General features: G+C 41.5%; 1 protein-coding gene across 2 annotated transcripts in view; it reads right to left on the reverse strand.

Annotated features, from left to right (window-relative positions):
• Positions 1-1,126: 1,126 nt before the first annotated feature.
• Med23 (mediator complex subunit 23) overlaps positions 1,127-15,849 on the reverse strand; it is a 46,199-nt gene continuing 31,476 nt past the window's right edge. For both annotated transcript variants that reach the window (XM_059272641.1, XM_059272640.1), the window contains 11 exons: positions 15,122-15,327; positions 14,851-15,031; positions 13,240-13,410; positions 12,471-12,687; positions 10,647-10,883; positions 8,802-8,967; positions 8,099-8,171; positions 6,828-7,042; positions 5,220-5,340; positions 4,213-4,344; positions 1,127-1,968 (listed from right to left, as the gene is read on the reverse strand). In XM_059272641.1, coding sequence (XP_059128624.1) covers positions 1,804-1,968; positions 4,213-4,344; positions 5,220-5,340; positions 6,828-7,042; positions 8,099-8,171; positions 8,802-8,967; positions 10,647-10,883; positions 12,471-12,687; positions 13,240-13,410; positions 14,851-15,031; positions 15,122-15,327 — 1,884 coding nt within the window. In that variant the 3' untranslated portion in view covers positions 1,127-1,803. The remainder of the gene's footprint in view (positions 1,969-4,212; positions 4,345-5,219; positions 5,341-6,827; positions 7,043-8,098; positions 8,172-8,801; positions 8,968-10,646; positions 10,884-12,470; positions 12,688-13,239; positions 13,411-14,850; positions 15,032-15,121; positions 15,328-15,849) is intronic.

The raw sequence follows: 15,849 nt of genomic DNA on the forward strand, positions 1-15,849 counted from the left end.
GGTCAAATATTCCCACCTCAAAGCACAGTGAACTAGTCACTGAGGTACAAAGAACACACTGAGACGATGTTAAGAGTAACATTTGTTGATGAAGAAACGATTGTAGCTTCCTGTCCAAAACTCAAATTCAACGCCATCTGTTTTGGCTCAGTACCGATTCCCACAGAGTAAGTGTGACTGACAAACCACCCAGACTCTGCACAGCTGCTTGCTGTACATGGGAACACACCAGGACAACTCTGTCCTATGTGACTATATTGTAGCCCCGCATAACTTTCATCAGCCTCACTGTAGTTTGATAGCTTTCCTGAGAAAAACAGAATTTCTCCTTTTGTATTATTTGGAAAGATTAGTCTAGTTCCAACAAGGCATAAGAAGTAAAGCAATATAACAAAAGTTTGTTAGAAATCTAAGTCTTCTTATATCTTATAATAATAATAATTATTTGATTAGTATTATATTGAAATCCAGTTAGTTATAGATTACAATGGAGATACAAGACCTTTTTTTTTCCCATTGAGACTATTAGTCAAATAAAAATGTGTAAGAAATTAAAAAAAACAAAAAGAATAACATTTGGAATCATTCCTACTATAAAATTTCTGGAGAAGAATATTTATTAGCCTAGAAACATTAATGATACCACTATATGTTTTAAGATAGTCATACATGGCAAATAAAGATTCAGTGATTGCAAGGACATGAACTACAAAAATAAAGGTCTAAGAGGAACATACTTCATGGTAAGAATATGACATGTAGCCAACTAAATTTATCATCCTAATTTTTTACAAAGAATAACTCAAGATTCCCAGGTGATGATGTTAACATCTGTAGTGCAGCCACAAAGGCTGTCTTAGTCTCCAAGCAGCGGGTGCTCATATTAGGTCATTAAAGGTATCATATAATTGATTCGACTTTACTGGCTTTCAAGGTTTTCAAAATGCCATTTCCCTTTAAGTTAGCACCTCAAAAATCAACAAACCTCAAAGAACCAAAATGTGCACTACATTTAAAATTTGGGAAGTTATAAAAATTCAGAAAATTTAAAGAATGTTATCATTTGCCAGATGAGTATGAATCTGGAAAGGCACACAATGTATTTCAAAAATAGATCAGGGAATCAAACATTTGAGCATGGCTTTATTTAAATTTATACATCTCATGTTATTTTCTTACAAGGTTTCTAACTCATTTTATACAGAAAGTTCAGTGCAAAGGCAAAACCCTTCTATACTTTGGTAGAAACTTTACATCTTCTATTTGGAAATATTTGCAAACTTAAAATTTATAGTTAAATTTTACAGCCAGTTAAAAAAGAGTATGAAACCTCGTTTGTTCCTGTAAACATAGGCCTTTTCATTAATAAAAAGGCTCTAAAGACGTAACAGAGGACATTTGTATAAAAGGGTTTGTAATGACCATTTGACATGTGTTATGTCTTTAAGATAACGTGTACGAAATGTGAAGATGTCCCTTACAATAATTTAAAAAGTGGCTGAAACAAGAAATCTGAGAGTGCCTGGTAAAAGCCACTTAATTATAGAAAGCCCCTGTTCCTAGGGACTTTGAACACACTTATGAATATGAACAACATGTAGCTTACTTAATCTCTTAGAGACGAAATACAGACAGGGAGAAGGAACTCCGAGGGTGTCAAGAGATCCAGTATTTGAATCAGAATAAACCAATCTGAACATGCGGCTGCTTCTGTCCCATCAGCACAGTGCGCTGTGTTCAGATTTAGAAGACGTGAGTCCACTTTCGCAGGCAGATGCATTCTTCACCACGGCGTCTCGGCTTTCACTGAGTTACTGGTAGAGATGTTGGCACCTGATTGGACTGAGGCGCTGGAGACCCGCTGTTTAGGGCTTGGGGAGGCACCGCTGGCTCCATCTTGCTAATGTGTGTGATGAATCGGAGACGAAGCTTTAAAGCTGGCTTTAAATTACAGATAATCTTCTCTACCTAAGAAACAAGAATACAATTAAGAAAAAAGCACACAAATAGCTTCACATTTACAGAAGTGACTTCCAGTTTTCAACAGTACATTACATACAAGGGGGCTGGCAGACAAGAAGAAAAAGGAAGTGTTAGCCCCCAAGGCCAAGTTCTCAGCACAAAGGAGATTTACCTCAGAAGGAGAAGGACATGGAATAAGAGACAAAGACAGGAGACAGAGGACGAGGGAGAAAGGGAAGAGAGCAAGGGAAGGGGGGTATGGTTATTTGTCCCACAGGGACAAAGGACCGCCTCTGGATAGAGGAGACAGACAGGGCACACAGGAAAATGGCGATGTTTAATTTTAACTGGGCATGTTAACTAGGTGAACCAAAGGGGGCTTCTGATTGCTGGATCTTGGTGGTCAGTCTCAGGAGGAGGGAGGAAGTGGCCAAATAAGGGAACAGACCTTGGCGGCTAGCTTTAGGAATGTAATCTAATGGCTTTTAGCAAGGCAGTGGGAATGCAGAGAGGGCAAGGCCTGCCAGAGCCATGCTGGCCACCCTTGAGCTGGCCAGAGTCCCTTCAGGAAGTTTTACAAAACCGATACAATTTTTTCTTATACAAGCAAGCATATGTAGTCTCCCAGCCACACACAACGTATATGTACATGAGGTGTGTATATGCCTATCTGTCTATGCATGCACCTCAAGAACTTACCAGCCATCTGCCCGCCCAGTTATCCATCCTGCTATCCACAACTAGAACTGTTCCCATTAGAAGCTGTACACATCCAACAACTTGGTTATCCTTCCCAAATGTTATGCTAGCAGAAGCAGGAAGAATACTTAGATTTTAAAGTTTTTTGGATAACTAACATTTGTAACATTTATCTCCAAAGCTATTTTCTTGATTTTATACTTGGATTCATCACACACATTAGATGGAAGCATCAGAGCCTCCACGGTATCAGACACACTCCGGAAGTATTTTAAGGAGACAAATGCACCAGTCTCCCAGCTTCTTAGCTTTACTGTTCTTTGATCTTAGGAGGAAAGATCAGGTTGCCAGCAATGCTTCTTTTTGCTTTGTTCCCTTGTCAAAGTTTAAGTCCAAATATAAAGAATACATTTTGGTTTTAAAAAGCACTTATCAGTTCTCCCACTTTTTTGTCTCTTAACAGAAGCAGACACTAAAAGAAATTCCTTCCTTCCTTCCTCCCTCCCTCCCTCCTTCCGAGGGAGATTATTAACTCCAACAATGCCGCGAAAGCATACAGTAGCCCAGGCCATCCTGGTCTCAGCTCCAAGTGAGGAATGTAGACCGGCATGCACACGCTGACACAGCGATTACCTTCCTCTCTGACAGACATGCTCAAGAACATACATGCAAGCGTGGAGATGCTACAACGAAACCCACTTCTCTGTACTGTTCACAGAGCTAATTAGGAGAGAAATCCAACAGCACTCAACATGATAACTGCCCCACAGGAAAGGGAGGGGAACAGCCATCGAGTATTGAGAAGAAAGGGGTGTACGTCACCTATCTGCCACACTGCCACCCCAAAACGGCTCAGGCGGTTTCTTACACATGGGAAACACATGCATGACCAAGGAGGTTTGTCCCACTTTCAGCTACCTCTAGTAGGAAGTGCCTCTTCATATGCTGAGTCTGTGTGTATCCCTTCCAATTCCATATCCATATCATTATCCACAGACCTTAGGCTGTGTCATGTGATACTGAACAAATCTACCACTCCAGACGGAAACCTTCCAAATGGTGGGGAACATTTCCCTGGGACTTCGTTATTCAGGTTAAGAATCCTCATGTTCTTCAGAAACTCTCCATACGCCAATCTCTTGACCAGCCTGGCTTGACTTCTAGCTGTGCCACTGTGTGTTCAATGTTCCAGAGTCCACCCTAATCAGTGGGGGAAGGGAGCGTCCTTCACTAAGAACACACGCCCTCTGGGGTCTTCCTGGCCACACCACACTGCTTTCCCCATGTGAGATGACCACTGAATGAGACTACTGCCCACTCATGCCTTAGGGTTTTTTCAGATGTTTTGTTTCAAACATCACAGTGAAAAGTCAAAGAGATCATTTTTTTTATCACTGTATCTAGAATAATGTTATCTTCTGGCCTTAAGAGGTACCTCACAAAAATAAACTCAAACTAAAATACTCACTCAAACAAAAATGTTTATCACTATGTATTCAAGTTTGATAGGTCAAACATCATTAAAAAGTAAAAAAAAAAAAATTAACTTACTTGCTCTTTTACACTGTCACCAGTAAACATATACTTCATATGATACAGGAAGTCACAGATGGGGTCCATGTAATTTAAGTGTGTGCTGCACTGGTCTACATTCAACAGCATGTCATAAAATGCTACACCAATCTATACAAAAAAAATAATGTCAGGTTATTTAAATGACTAAAATGATGAAATTATTCAACAGAACACATCTGGTCTCCCACACTGGTACACAAGACGGCACATGTGCAGAGAACAGGCTGGGGTCATGCATCTCTATGCACCTGGAGCTACAGAAAGCCTGCACTCAGGGTGGAAGCCCAGTGCTACAGAATGGCCTACCAGGAAGTCCTCTTTACAATTTAGTATCTCTTACAAGTAAGAAATAGGATCTCCTTTCTAGATAATATCTCTGGAATAAATGCACTCCAGGGATGCTTAGGCTTCTAGTGTACCTCCTAGTTCCATTTGCTAGCTAATTAAAAAAAGATTTGTCTATTTTATGTGTATATATGTGCACCATGTGCATACCTGATACTCAAGATGCCAGAGGAGGAAGTCCGATACCCTGAAACTAGAATTACAGGTGGTTGTGAGCAGCCATGTAGGTTTTGGGGATCGAATCTAGGTCCTCAGCAGAAGCAGTAAGTGCTCTTAACCAGTGAACTATCTCTCCAGTCCCTGTGATAGCTAGAGATTTTAAAATTCTCTTCTTGCTTATTTTCTTAGAAATGCTTGACTTCATCCAGTCTCATGACTTCAAATGACATTGTAAATTCTCAAATGCATTTCTGTGCCCTTAACTTGAACTCTGACTTCCTCCTTAATAACAGCGAACTGCCCCTGCCATCTCCAGCTCAATGCACTGGAAACCAAACTTCTACAGGTACATTAACCCCCCAATATGGCTCCCAGACCCTATGACACTGATGTCACTCCTCGTGCCTGACCTCCCCTGTGAAAAACACTGGTCCAGAAACACATCTTTCAGACTTGCACTAGGCCAGGTGAGACTTTACCTCGATCATGCACCGGGTTCTCTCCTGCTGGAATCTTTGTAAAAATGGCCCTACGAGATGATACACATACAGCAACTGGAACTCAGTCTTCACTACAGGGAGAAGCACTTCAGTGAGGAACCTGAAGGCGGAAGATAAAAATAAAAACCTCTTACGAAGATAAGTCAACTGATTCTTCGAATTATGCTAATATACTAGTTATAAAAGAATTTAAGAAGACTGAAAAGCATATCTTTATCATTTTTCTTAAAAGTTCCATTTAATTTTGGTAACAATATTATTGCTTTTTGTGTACATGTATGTAGCATGAATCTTAGAGAGTCTTATTAATAAAATCAAACCTGAGCCAGGTATTGGGTTGAACACTGTAAGATCAGAGAGACAGAACAAGCCACAGCTAACCTCACCTGGCCAACTTCTCAGCTGATCTTGTTTCCTCAGAATGGAAGCCTCTGTGTCCTCATCCCAATAGCTCTCAGCTGAACTGCTGCTCGAAAGCCTGAAGCTTAACCATCTAAAAGCTTAAGCAGCCAAATGCTTCTAGTTTCTGGTCCTCACGCCTTATATACCTTTCTGCTTTCTACCATCACTCCCTGGGATTAAAGGCTCGCTTTCTGGGATTAAAGGCGTGTGTCACCATGCCTGGCTGTTTCCAATGTGGCCTTGAATTCACAGAGATCCAGAGGGATTTCTGTCTCTGCAATGCTAGGATTAAAGGTGTGAGTGCCACCATTTTCTGGCCTCTATGTCTATCTAGTGGCTGTTCTGTCTCTGACCCCAGATAAGTTTATTAGGGTGCACAATATTTTGGGGAACACAATACCACCACACATGTATGTGGGTGTGATATGTGTATGTCTGTGAGTACACATGCCTGAGTGTGCAGAGACCAGAGGACATCAGGTCTCTGCTCAGTCACGCGCCCTTATTCCTGTAGATGGGTCTGTCACTGAAGCTGGAGCTGGGCTGGCAGGCTTATGTGGAGCCATGTCTGGTTTTGTGTTTGTGCTCTGGGGATTTGAACTCAGGTCTTCATGTGTGCACAGCACACACTCTTACAGTCTGAGCCATCTCCCTATCCTGGTAACAATAATACTTCCAATTAATCTTGCATGTCTCACTGGCTCTTATTTTCAGTTGATTGATCACTGAAAGAAATCACTTCAGATGGAAAGATAATCCTTAAAGTGCGGGCATTAAACGACAGGTGAGTTATCTAAAAGGTAAAGAGAGTTTAGGAAATGCCATTCTCCTGAAGTTTAGATCTAATTGATAGCATTTTATAATCAACAAAAAGACTCTGAAAATAGACTGAGGCCAGTTCTTCAGTTCCAAAGGCAATTTTTGTGTTACACTCCAGGGAAGGCATAGATCTGAATAAGCCTCTTGAAACCACCGTGGAAAATGAGACAGCAGATGTTCCTACTCACACATAGAAGAAATGAAAGCAAACAATTCTGAACTAAAAGAGGCTTTCTGATTAACCAGGGCTTCCACTATCTGAGACACCTTTACTCTGCAGTTCTCACGAATGAGAAACGCACTCCACCTGTACGGAGACTTAGGAAAGCAAAGCTGCCACATTTCCTGAGAAACACCAGCTCTTACTTTGGGATGAGAGAGAGCTGCCCAATGCTGGAATGGTGCCACACCGCGTGAGCGAGCGCTAACGTATAGCTGCAGCTCATCTCGGAGTAGGACTGATGACAGGCGGTGAAGTCGAAGAGGCGGAACGGATAGCCGACCCATTCTGTCTCTGTCGTCAGGCTGGGGCTGCTGATGACACTCACGATCCGGTCATGAAGGACAATCCAGTATGGTTCCTTTAGAAGCAGAGGCCAGTCAGATTAAAAAAAAAAAAACAGCATGTATCCAGTTATTTGACCTCAAAGTTTATATGCTACTAAGCTTTCACATCCACTAAAGCTTTCCATTTCTCTGGCTTGTGTCTGTGAATGGATATTGTGAAGCAGAGCTGAGTGGCTTTGCACTGATCAGCCTGACCTGGGAACAAGGTTGACTTGCACCTTCCCAGTGTATTATTTAGTGTCTGATATTTACTATGCAGTAAACTGACTTTACCAATATTTACTATACAGACAAGTCTGGTACTTATATTCTGAAAGCATGTAAACAAAATACGGATTCACAGAGCTACCCCAAAGTAGAGAGCATGGTACTAATCAACACTATTCAAAGCTCGAGAGACAACGAGGAGGTCGGAGAAGGGAGACTTCACATGTGCTGGAGAAGCTAGCAGATGATGGAAGAAGGGGACCTTTGGCACAATGTCTTACTTACTAACATACTAGACCTAAAACATTTCTCAGTGAGCACAGTGTGAGGAGGAATGGCTGGATACATAACATGTTAATTGGCCGCAAACAGATCAGAGTATGAGATAGAAATAAAGGCTGGACAGGTGGGCTGGTACTGGCAGAGATTGCTAAGTCTAGTAGATACATTCAGAACTGAAGCAGAACGGCAAAAGAATAGTAATAGTGATTGTAACTGTGTGTATGTGTTGAGACAGGGTCTCAGGTAGCCCAGGCTAGCCTCAAACTGAAGCTGGAGCTGTGGATGACTTGGAAACTTCAATCTCCCTGCCTCTACCTCCCCAGTGCTGGGACTATGGGTGTGTGCCACCACACCAAGTTTCTGTGCTGCTGGTTCTCAAACCCAGGGCTTCACGCATGTTAGGCAGGCACTCCGCCAGCTGAGCTACAAAGGTATGAGAGACCGAAGAACAAACCGGTTCACTGACTCGCGTGGCAGCCCAGTGTAGGTTCACCCTGTATACATCTGTTTGTTTGGACGACAACCGTGACAACAGTGAGCTCCACTGTATCACGAGGTATGAACCACAGCCAGGAACTTACTGGGAGGGCAGTGATGATCAAACCAATTGCGTTCATCCATGCTGTAATGTTCTCTCTTGGCACCAAGGGCTGACTGCAAGCAGACAGAAAAAAATGTAAACTACTAAAACATTCTGTGATGACTGCCCAAGGACCTTGTTTTGAAAACAAATGTGATTAAGAAGATTCACAACTGATCAACTTCAAACAATGGCCATTTAACTGAAAAATGAATACATACAAAATAAGTTCTCTGTGTGTGTGTGTGTCCTTTAACAACAGTTGTGTTTAACGAAAGACTATTTGAACTCACTTATACTTTCTCCCAGTCATTATTCCTTACTCTTTGCTGATTTTTAAAGACTTTCTTTTTGTGGGGGTTGGGGGTGTAGCTGGGGATTTAACCCACTGTCTAGCACTTGCTGAGCAAGTGCTCCAACACCAAGCACTATCCCCCGTTCCTGGTGATCTGTAGAGACATATTAGTGACAAATTACCATCAGTCCTAAATGAATTCTCAAGCAGGTGATGAGAGGCATCAGTGTGAACAAACCTTGATCTTCTAAATCTGACCAGCATTCACTCTCTTACATGTACACCACGAAGATGAGACTGGGAACCAAAAGATGAGTATTATGCACAGTGCTCAATTTGGAGCACAGGTCTGTCTGACAGTAACAGCTTCAATAATCAAATGACTCTTACTACATGAAAGGACACAGACCTTTTCAGGACGACATTTAGAAGGGCATTCCCAACATCTTTGCCTGGAACTGCCAAGGCCATGAGTTCCACACAAGTGACATGCAGAGCATGGGCAGCAGGGTTGGGGAACTCATTGAATCTCCAGTCACAGTTTGGGAAGGGCCCAGGAGACTTGCCAGCCATGGGTGCAAACAATTAAGGCAAAAACAATTTGACTATTCTGAGATTAATGACACATTTATAGAATGTTCACAAATTTCACAATGCTTCAAATGTAAGCATCTCATTTGATTAACAACTTATCTGATTATGAGCTGTCAAGAAGTTATTTAACTGCAATTAATACATAAAAGGATAAACACAAATTAAACAAGATAAGTACTCGGCATGACTGAAGTACATTGAGCAATAACGACAAAACACAAGCAGTCACTCTTACAAGTGACTCTTAAAACAGACTTTATACCAGAGGAGACAGGATCAGGGTGGCCCCAGGCTTCCTCAGCCTATTTCTTTTATAGCTATAGGACAATTTCACACAAAAATTATTTTTAAAATGTGTAATCCTTCTATCTTAGGGAATATATTCCCTTGTTTATGAAAACAACACTGGTATGGTATGCAGACACGTTATGTGGATTTGCTGATAACTGTACACATGAAATCAAACTGAAGAAATAAAAACATCAACACAACAGCTATGTAGTTCAAAGTTTAACTACTGTCTATTAGCAGCAGTATGCTTTGAAAGTACTCAAGGATTTAATAATTATTTAATTCAATGATTGAGGTATGGTCTTGCTATGTAGCCCAGGCTGGCCTTGATCTTTTAGAAATCTTCCCTCCTCTGCCTCCCAAGTGCCAGGATTAGGGGTATGTACCACTACACCTGGGTCTAAAGGATTCACTTAGAGCAACATGACGAATGCTCTCCAAGAGCAAACAGACGTCTGTGATGTGGAACAATCTTTTTGTACAATATGAATATATATTACTCTCACTGCTTAATAAAAGGCTGATGTGCTGACAGCCAGGCAGGATTTTTGGGGAAGAGGAATGCTGGAAAGAAAAAGGGTGGAATCTCCAGAGTTGTGAGCCAGACACTGAGAAGCAACATGGGAAGCTCATAGATGAGGTAAACGAGCCTTGGGCAGCACATAGATTAATAGAAATGGGTGAATTTAAGTTGTAAGAGCTGGCTGGAGACAAGCCTAAGCTATCAGCTGAGCATTTATAAGTAATAATAAGTCGCTGTGTAGTTATCTGGGAGTGACTGCTGGGACAGAGAAAAACTCTGTCTACACACCTGCACTCTAAGACATAGTACACTAATATAGAAGTAGGATTTCCTACTTTGAAACAAATGTCTATACAGTCTGTTCTTAAGTTTGAGTAGCAACAGAGAAAATTCCTTCCTATCTACTATGATGATACAATTAAAGATTTCAAAAATTTTAAAGAGATAACATAATCATCAAGACCACTTTAAACCTCAGCATTTCAGAGGCAGATCCATGAGTCTAAAGCCAGCCTGGTGTACACAGTAAGTTCCAGGCCAGCCATGACTAATTAGACTTTGTCTCAAAACAAATAAACACACACACACACACACATCAGAAGAACTGAAGGTGGGTGCAGTGGTGTCCACTCAGTCTTAGTTCCTGGGGGAGCTGAGGCAGGAAGATTGCTCAAGGCATGGAGTTTGAGATCAGCCTGAGCAACACAGAGGATCTGTTTCAAAGAAAAAAAAATCGAAAATGAGGTTTTGAAATACATAAAAGCAGTACCTTAAAAACAGTTCTCACAAGCTAAAACACTGCTATTTCTAGAGAGTCAGGAAGAAATATGACAGAAGAAAGGATATTGTCTACCAGCCGGCCAATCAGCTTGCAATAGTAGGAGTCCTCTGGAACCCAAGGGTTGTCCTCACGTGCATTCATAGCATGCTTCAAGTAAGTGTCACTGAGACACCAGCCCTGTGGCCGGTTATCTTTGAGGGAGCCAATGATTGCATGGACAAGTTTTCGTTTGAGATGGTCACGGTTTCTCAGGCACATTTCATAATAGTGCAAAGTATTATACAGATAAGTCACTGGTCGGTCTGCCAAGAAGAAAACAGGTCACCATGTTTATCACGTTATTGACAAGTGTAAAAAGTGAACCGGGTGTTTTCAACACTACATACAAACAACTAAGAAGATTATGACATTGCTTCACATGCTGGACAACTGCATACAATAAGTACTTTAATCCCAAGTCAGTCAAAAGATTCCTAATAATATACACAGTATTTAAGAATGGTCATTATTCTGAGTGAACAATTTCACCTCTGTAAATTTATTGTGTAAAAATGACAGAAAGCAAAAATGTCATCTACGGTCCTGTTCCCATTGTAAAAGGTTAGAAACTGTTAAGACAGTCATAAACAAAGGAATGGGAAATGATCACAGTAAGAGGCAGGTCGTTATGTACTGACACTAAGAGTCAACCTTGCCTGGGCTACAGAGTGAGTTCCAGGACAGGCTCCACAGCTACACAGAGAAATTCTGTCTCAAAAAAAAAAAAAAAAAAAAAAAAAAAGAGTCAACCTTAATGCAGACAATGGGAGAAAGAATCTGGTACAGAATACTGCACTGCATTTGTAATCAAACAACAAAGAAGGCAAAGAGCACGAAACTAGAACAGCATCTCAGGGAGGAAGGGAACCTAAGCATCTGCAACACTGCTTGCTCAGAGACTGCAGGCAGCTATGGAGACACAGTGGGACTTTTACTGTATACGCATTATACACCACATTCCCATATCCAAAGAGCGCTGTTCTTACAGACATTCCTCCTTGAACCTGACACTTCCTCAGCATAGTTATATACTTCTGCTTTCAAGGAAGATTCCGTAGATCAAGGACTAACAACTACCACTGGAAACCTTTTCTCACAGTGGCTACCCCAAGCCTTTCACACTGGTGTTATGCCTGCATCACGCTCCAGTTTCCAGTCTTAAGGCCAGAGTTTCAATGGTCTCCCAAGCAAGCACCAGCCAAGTGAGCCGTGTTCCTGGCTCTTTTGCTTTCAGTCTGTGGCTTCTGAGAGGTTAATACACACCAGCTCTTTGAGGTAGCCTTGAAAGGACATCCTCCTGAGATGCGCTGTGCACCACACCTCACCTTTCTAAAATACTGGTTCCCAGGCTTCTATCTCACTCAGTGACTTCCAATGAACACCATCTCTAGGTTATAAAACCCAAACTGCCATTTAATGTGACCATGCACTCAGGTATATTTCCTTTTCCAGCCTTATTTTGAAGCGCCTAGGTAAACATTCTTAACTCAGTCCAATGAAGCAATTTTCCTTCAAATATGCCCTTTTTTTTCTACCACCAGGGTTTTCCCCCCCAAAAAAACCCTTCTGACTCATATATTTTTCATCCCTCCCACTCAAACAAATCACTGACAATCAGAAGTTCAAACTGGAACTCAGAAGCCTACCAAAATACATCTTGTTTATAGTAAAATCACCCTGCTCTGAATTTCATTTTTACGCTGTGTATCTTACGATATCTTTATGACATCATTTCACAGCACTTCTCTTTGAACACTTTACAACCTGCAGAACCACTGTTCCCACATGGCAGTGCCCAGCCTGGTTGTTCATAAAGGTACCAGATGGAATTAAAACATAAACCAACTCACCATGGAATTTATATAAGCCCCCCAGGTGATCCAGGAGGGTCTCCAGTGATTTGGATACTGGAAGTAACTCTAAAAATCTGTGGATTACTATATCAAACACCGGAAGGAACCGGAGACACACATTTCCAAAGTAGATGGGCAGATAAGGGGACTGGATTGGTACAGGAGGGTCAACCTGTTCTGCCAGGCCTTCGAAATACAGCTTCTCTGGATATTTCTGTGGGTGAGGAAACAGATATTTAGAGTATCTTGGAAAAGCTTGCTTAAATAGCTACATAAAAACTGAAAATATTAATCTTTTTGTTTTTCAAGACAGAATTTCTCTGTGTAGCCCTGGTTGTCCTGGATCTGGCTCTGGAAACCAGGCTGGCCTCGAACTCAGAGATCTACCTGCCTCTGACTCTCCAGTGCTGGGATTAAAGGCATGTGCCACTACCACTCAGCTATAAATATTAATTAAAAAAAATACAGCAATCTTTGATTTTTTTGGTGCTGGGAACCGGTATATGCTAAGCATATGCTCCCCAAATCAGTGATACCCCAGCTTCCCCAGGATAAACACTATATTAATTTTACTATAGCTTTCTCCATTTTATATGTAACCATGTCTGTGAAAAGTGCAGTTACAATTTATTCCCATTCATTAGCATAACTTTACAGCTAATTTGCTTCCATACTGACCATAAAGGAAACAACAGAACCACGAGGAAATCTGCCGACCCCTCCACAGCTGCTTTGCAGAGCCCAGAACAACAGTTAGAGCCAGTACCTTATGGTAGTTCATATGCTTGGTGTGCCAGTCATTCTGGAGCCAGTGCTCTGGGGAGTTCTCCTTCACGAAATCACTCACTCGGTTTCTGAAGTCATTTGGTTTGAGCAGCAGCAACTGAATTATGAAATAACAAACCTGGGCTTCATTTCCTTCATGACTACGCATGGCCTTTGGAAATAAACAGAAAAATTAAGTGAAATTGTCCTATCTGTCCAAAAGCATGGTCCTGCCACTTGGGAGGCTAAATTTTAAGACGGCAAAAATCTCAATATTATTAGAATTTTCTTAAGTGTCTAGTCTACCACAAACCAATTTTTCAGTATTCCTAAAGGTTATTTGTCCCTTTCTGGCCTGTTTATGGTTCACTCTGCCTTTTGCTAGGAATGCTCACCTTAAAGTAAATCTTTCCTTGATAATGTGCTGTCACTGAGGTAGTGTGATGCTCGCTGCTCTCTGACAATATTTTCCCTCCATCATACCTTATCTTTGATTGATAAACTTACCTCAGTCTCCCTACTACACTACAACTACCTGTGTGTTTATGCTCCACAGAAAGAGGTCAATGCTAATGAACTAAGCCACTGCAAATATTACCATAATGCTCTGGCTGGCCTTGAGCTCTCAATGTAGACTAACCTGGCCTTGAACTTGTGACAATCCCCTGCATCTGCTGGTATTACAGGCATGTGCCAATGTACCCAGTCACTACTGCATTTTTAAAGGGGTGTAATTTTCCAGTCTAATTCAGTCTTTTCTTAAAATTTTGCCCAAAGGGCTGGAGAGATGGCTCAGAGGTTAGGAACACTGGCTGCTCTTCCAGAGGATGCAGGTTCAATATCCAGCACCTACATGGCTCCTTAGAACTTTTGGTAACTCAAGTTCCATGGGATCTGATATCCTCTTCAGGGCTCCATGGGCATTGCACACATGTGGTGCCCAGGCACAAATGTAGGCAAAACACTCATAAAAATAAAAAAATAAATAAACCTTAAAAGAAAAAACAACAACTTTGCTTGAAACACACTAACGGGCAGGAGCAAAAGGAGCACTGGAGGACACTGGGTATAAATGGGAAACAGTCAGAATTCCGGCTACCGAAGGGAATGGTTACATTAGCTACATGCTACAAAGAAATGCAATGGCTTTTTACTACTTCCTGACCCCAGTGGGAGCCTCTGAGAATCAACCATTTGTATTTCAAAGCATCACAAGGCCAAAAAAATCTATTTTATTCACTTTTGTACCTTTGTGAATATAATACTAAATACTGAATATGTACTGAGCGAAGAATTCAGAAATTTTTTTTTTTTTTCTTTAAGAAGGCCAGAAGCCGGGCGGTGGTGGCGCACGCCTTTAATCCCAGCACTTGGGAGGCAGAGCCAGGCGGATCTCTGTGAGTTCGAGGCCAGCTTGGGCTACCAAGTGAGTTCCAGGAAACGCACAAAGCTACACAGAGAAACCCTGTCTCAAAAAACCAAAGAAGGCCAGAATGCAGCATAAAGCCATTAAATTCTTTGAAGCCAAATTGAGGAAATCAGCACAAGGTCTCAAACTCACACAGTTTGACCAAAGGATGATAAGAAGGCTTAGGAACTTATTTATTCTTACCAGGCAGAGAATTAATCTGTCCAACGTAACAATGTTATACTTCCATACCATGTCATTAAGAATTTCAATGCACTTATTGAGTTGCTGGCCTCCTGCTGATGTAGAGAACTCATACACCAAGAAATCTGCAAATGTTCTCACATGGGCTACCAAGGCCCTGGCCCCAATTCTCTCTAATACTCTACAAGACAAAGAGTGAGAATTAAACTCTTTTAATATGGATAACACTGTTTGTAAACAGACTGGAAACAGACCTAGGCTGCCAGCTTACCTATAGCCAATCTGACTTATATGATCTGTTTCCAGGAGCATCTTCCAGAGCAGACAAAGGAACAGAGGAGGGAAGCCTTGCACAGAGAACTGGGTAATAATTTCATTTTCATCAGTCATTGACTTCCACTTCCTATACTCTTCTTCCACATTTTTCTTCAGATTAAAGCGACTTTCCTGGGGTACATTATTTTGCTTGAAGAATGCCTAAAAGAAAGAGCGGAAGTTATATAGTAAAAGGTACAATGGATGTATAGCAGTGAGAAGCCTGTTCTGCATTTGGTTCTGGCATTACAAAACTAAATACCCTTGAGTAAGTCAGCAATGAAGGCCCGAATGTCTACACTAGGAAACGGACAGGCTGGCCTGCTAGCAACTCAGTTTCTTTTTCTGTACTTCCTCAACAGAAACTCCAAGCAAGCTTGAATTCAAAGTCTCTTCAATTATATTTTGCTAACCTTTGAGAGAAGAGAGAGAGGGAAGAAAAAGAAATGTGTCTACTTCTCGGGTTACCCATTTTAGTGTCTCTATAGGGAAAATCAGTTATAATAGACCAGTGGTTCTGATTACAGTCCCCAGACCAGCAGTCTCAGCCAGTCCTCAGGCCTTATCCCAGATCCACTCAACCAGACACTCTAAGGCTGGAAAAGCTTGCCAGAGCAATCCGACAGGTGAAAAGCACCACTGGAGCTTCAGCAGGAGTCCTGGAAAAATCACTGTCCACCATGT

The sequence above is a fragment of the Peromyscus eremicus genome, chromosome 8b, assembly GCF_949786415.1.
Source record: "Peromyscus eremicus chromosome 8b, PerEre_H2_v1, whole genome shotgun sequence".
Classification (NCBI taxonomy): domain Eukaryota; kingdom Metazoa; phylum Chordata; class Mammalia; order Rodentia; family Cricetidae; genus Peromyscus; species Peromyscus eremicus.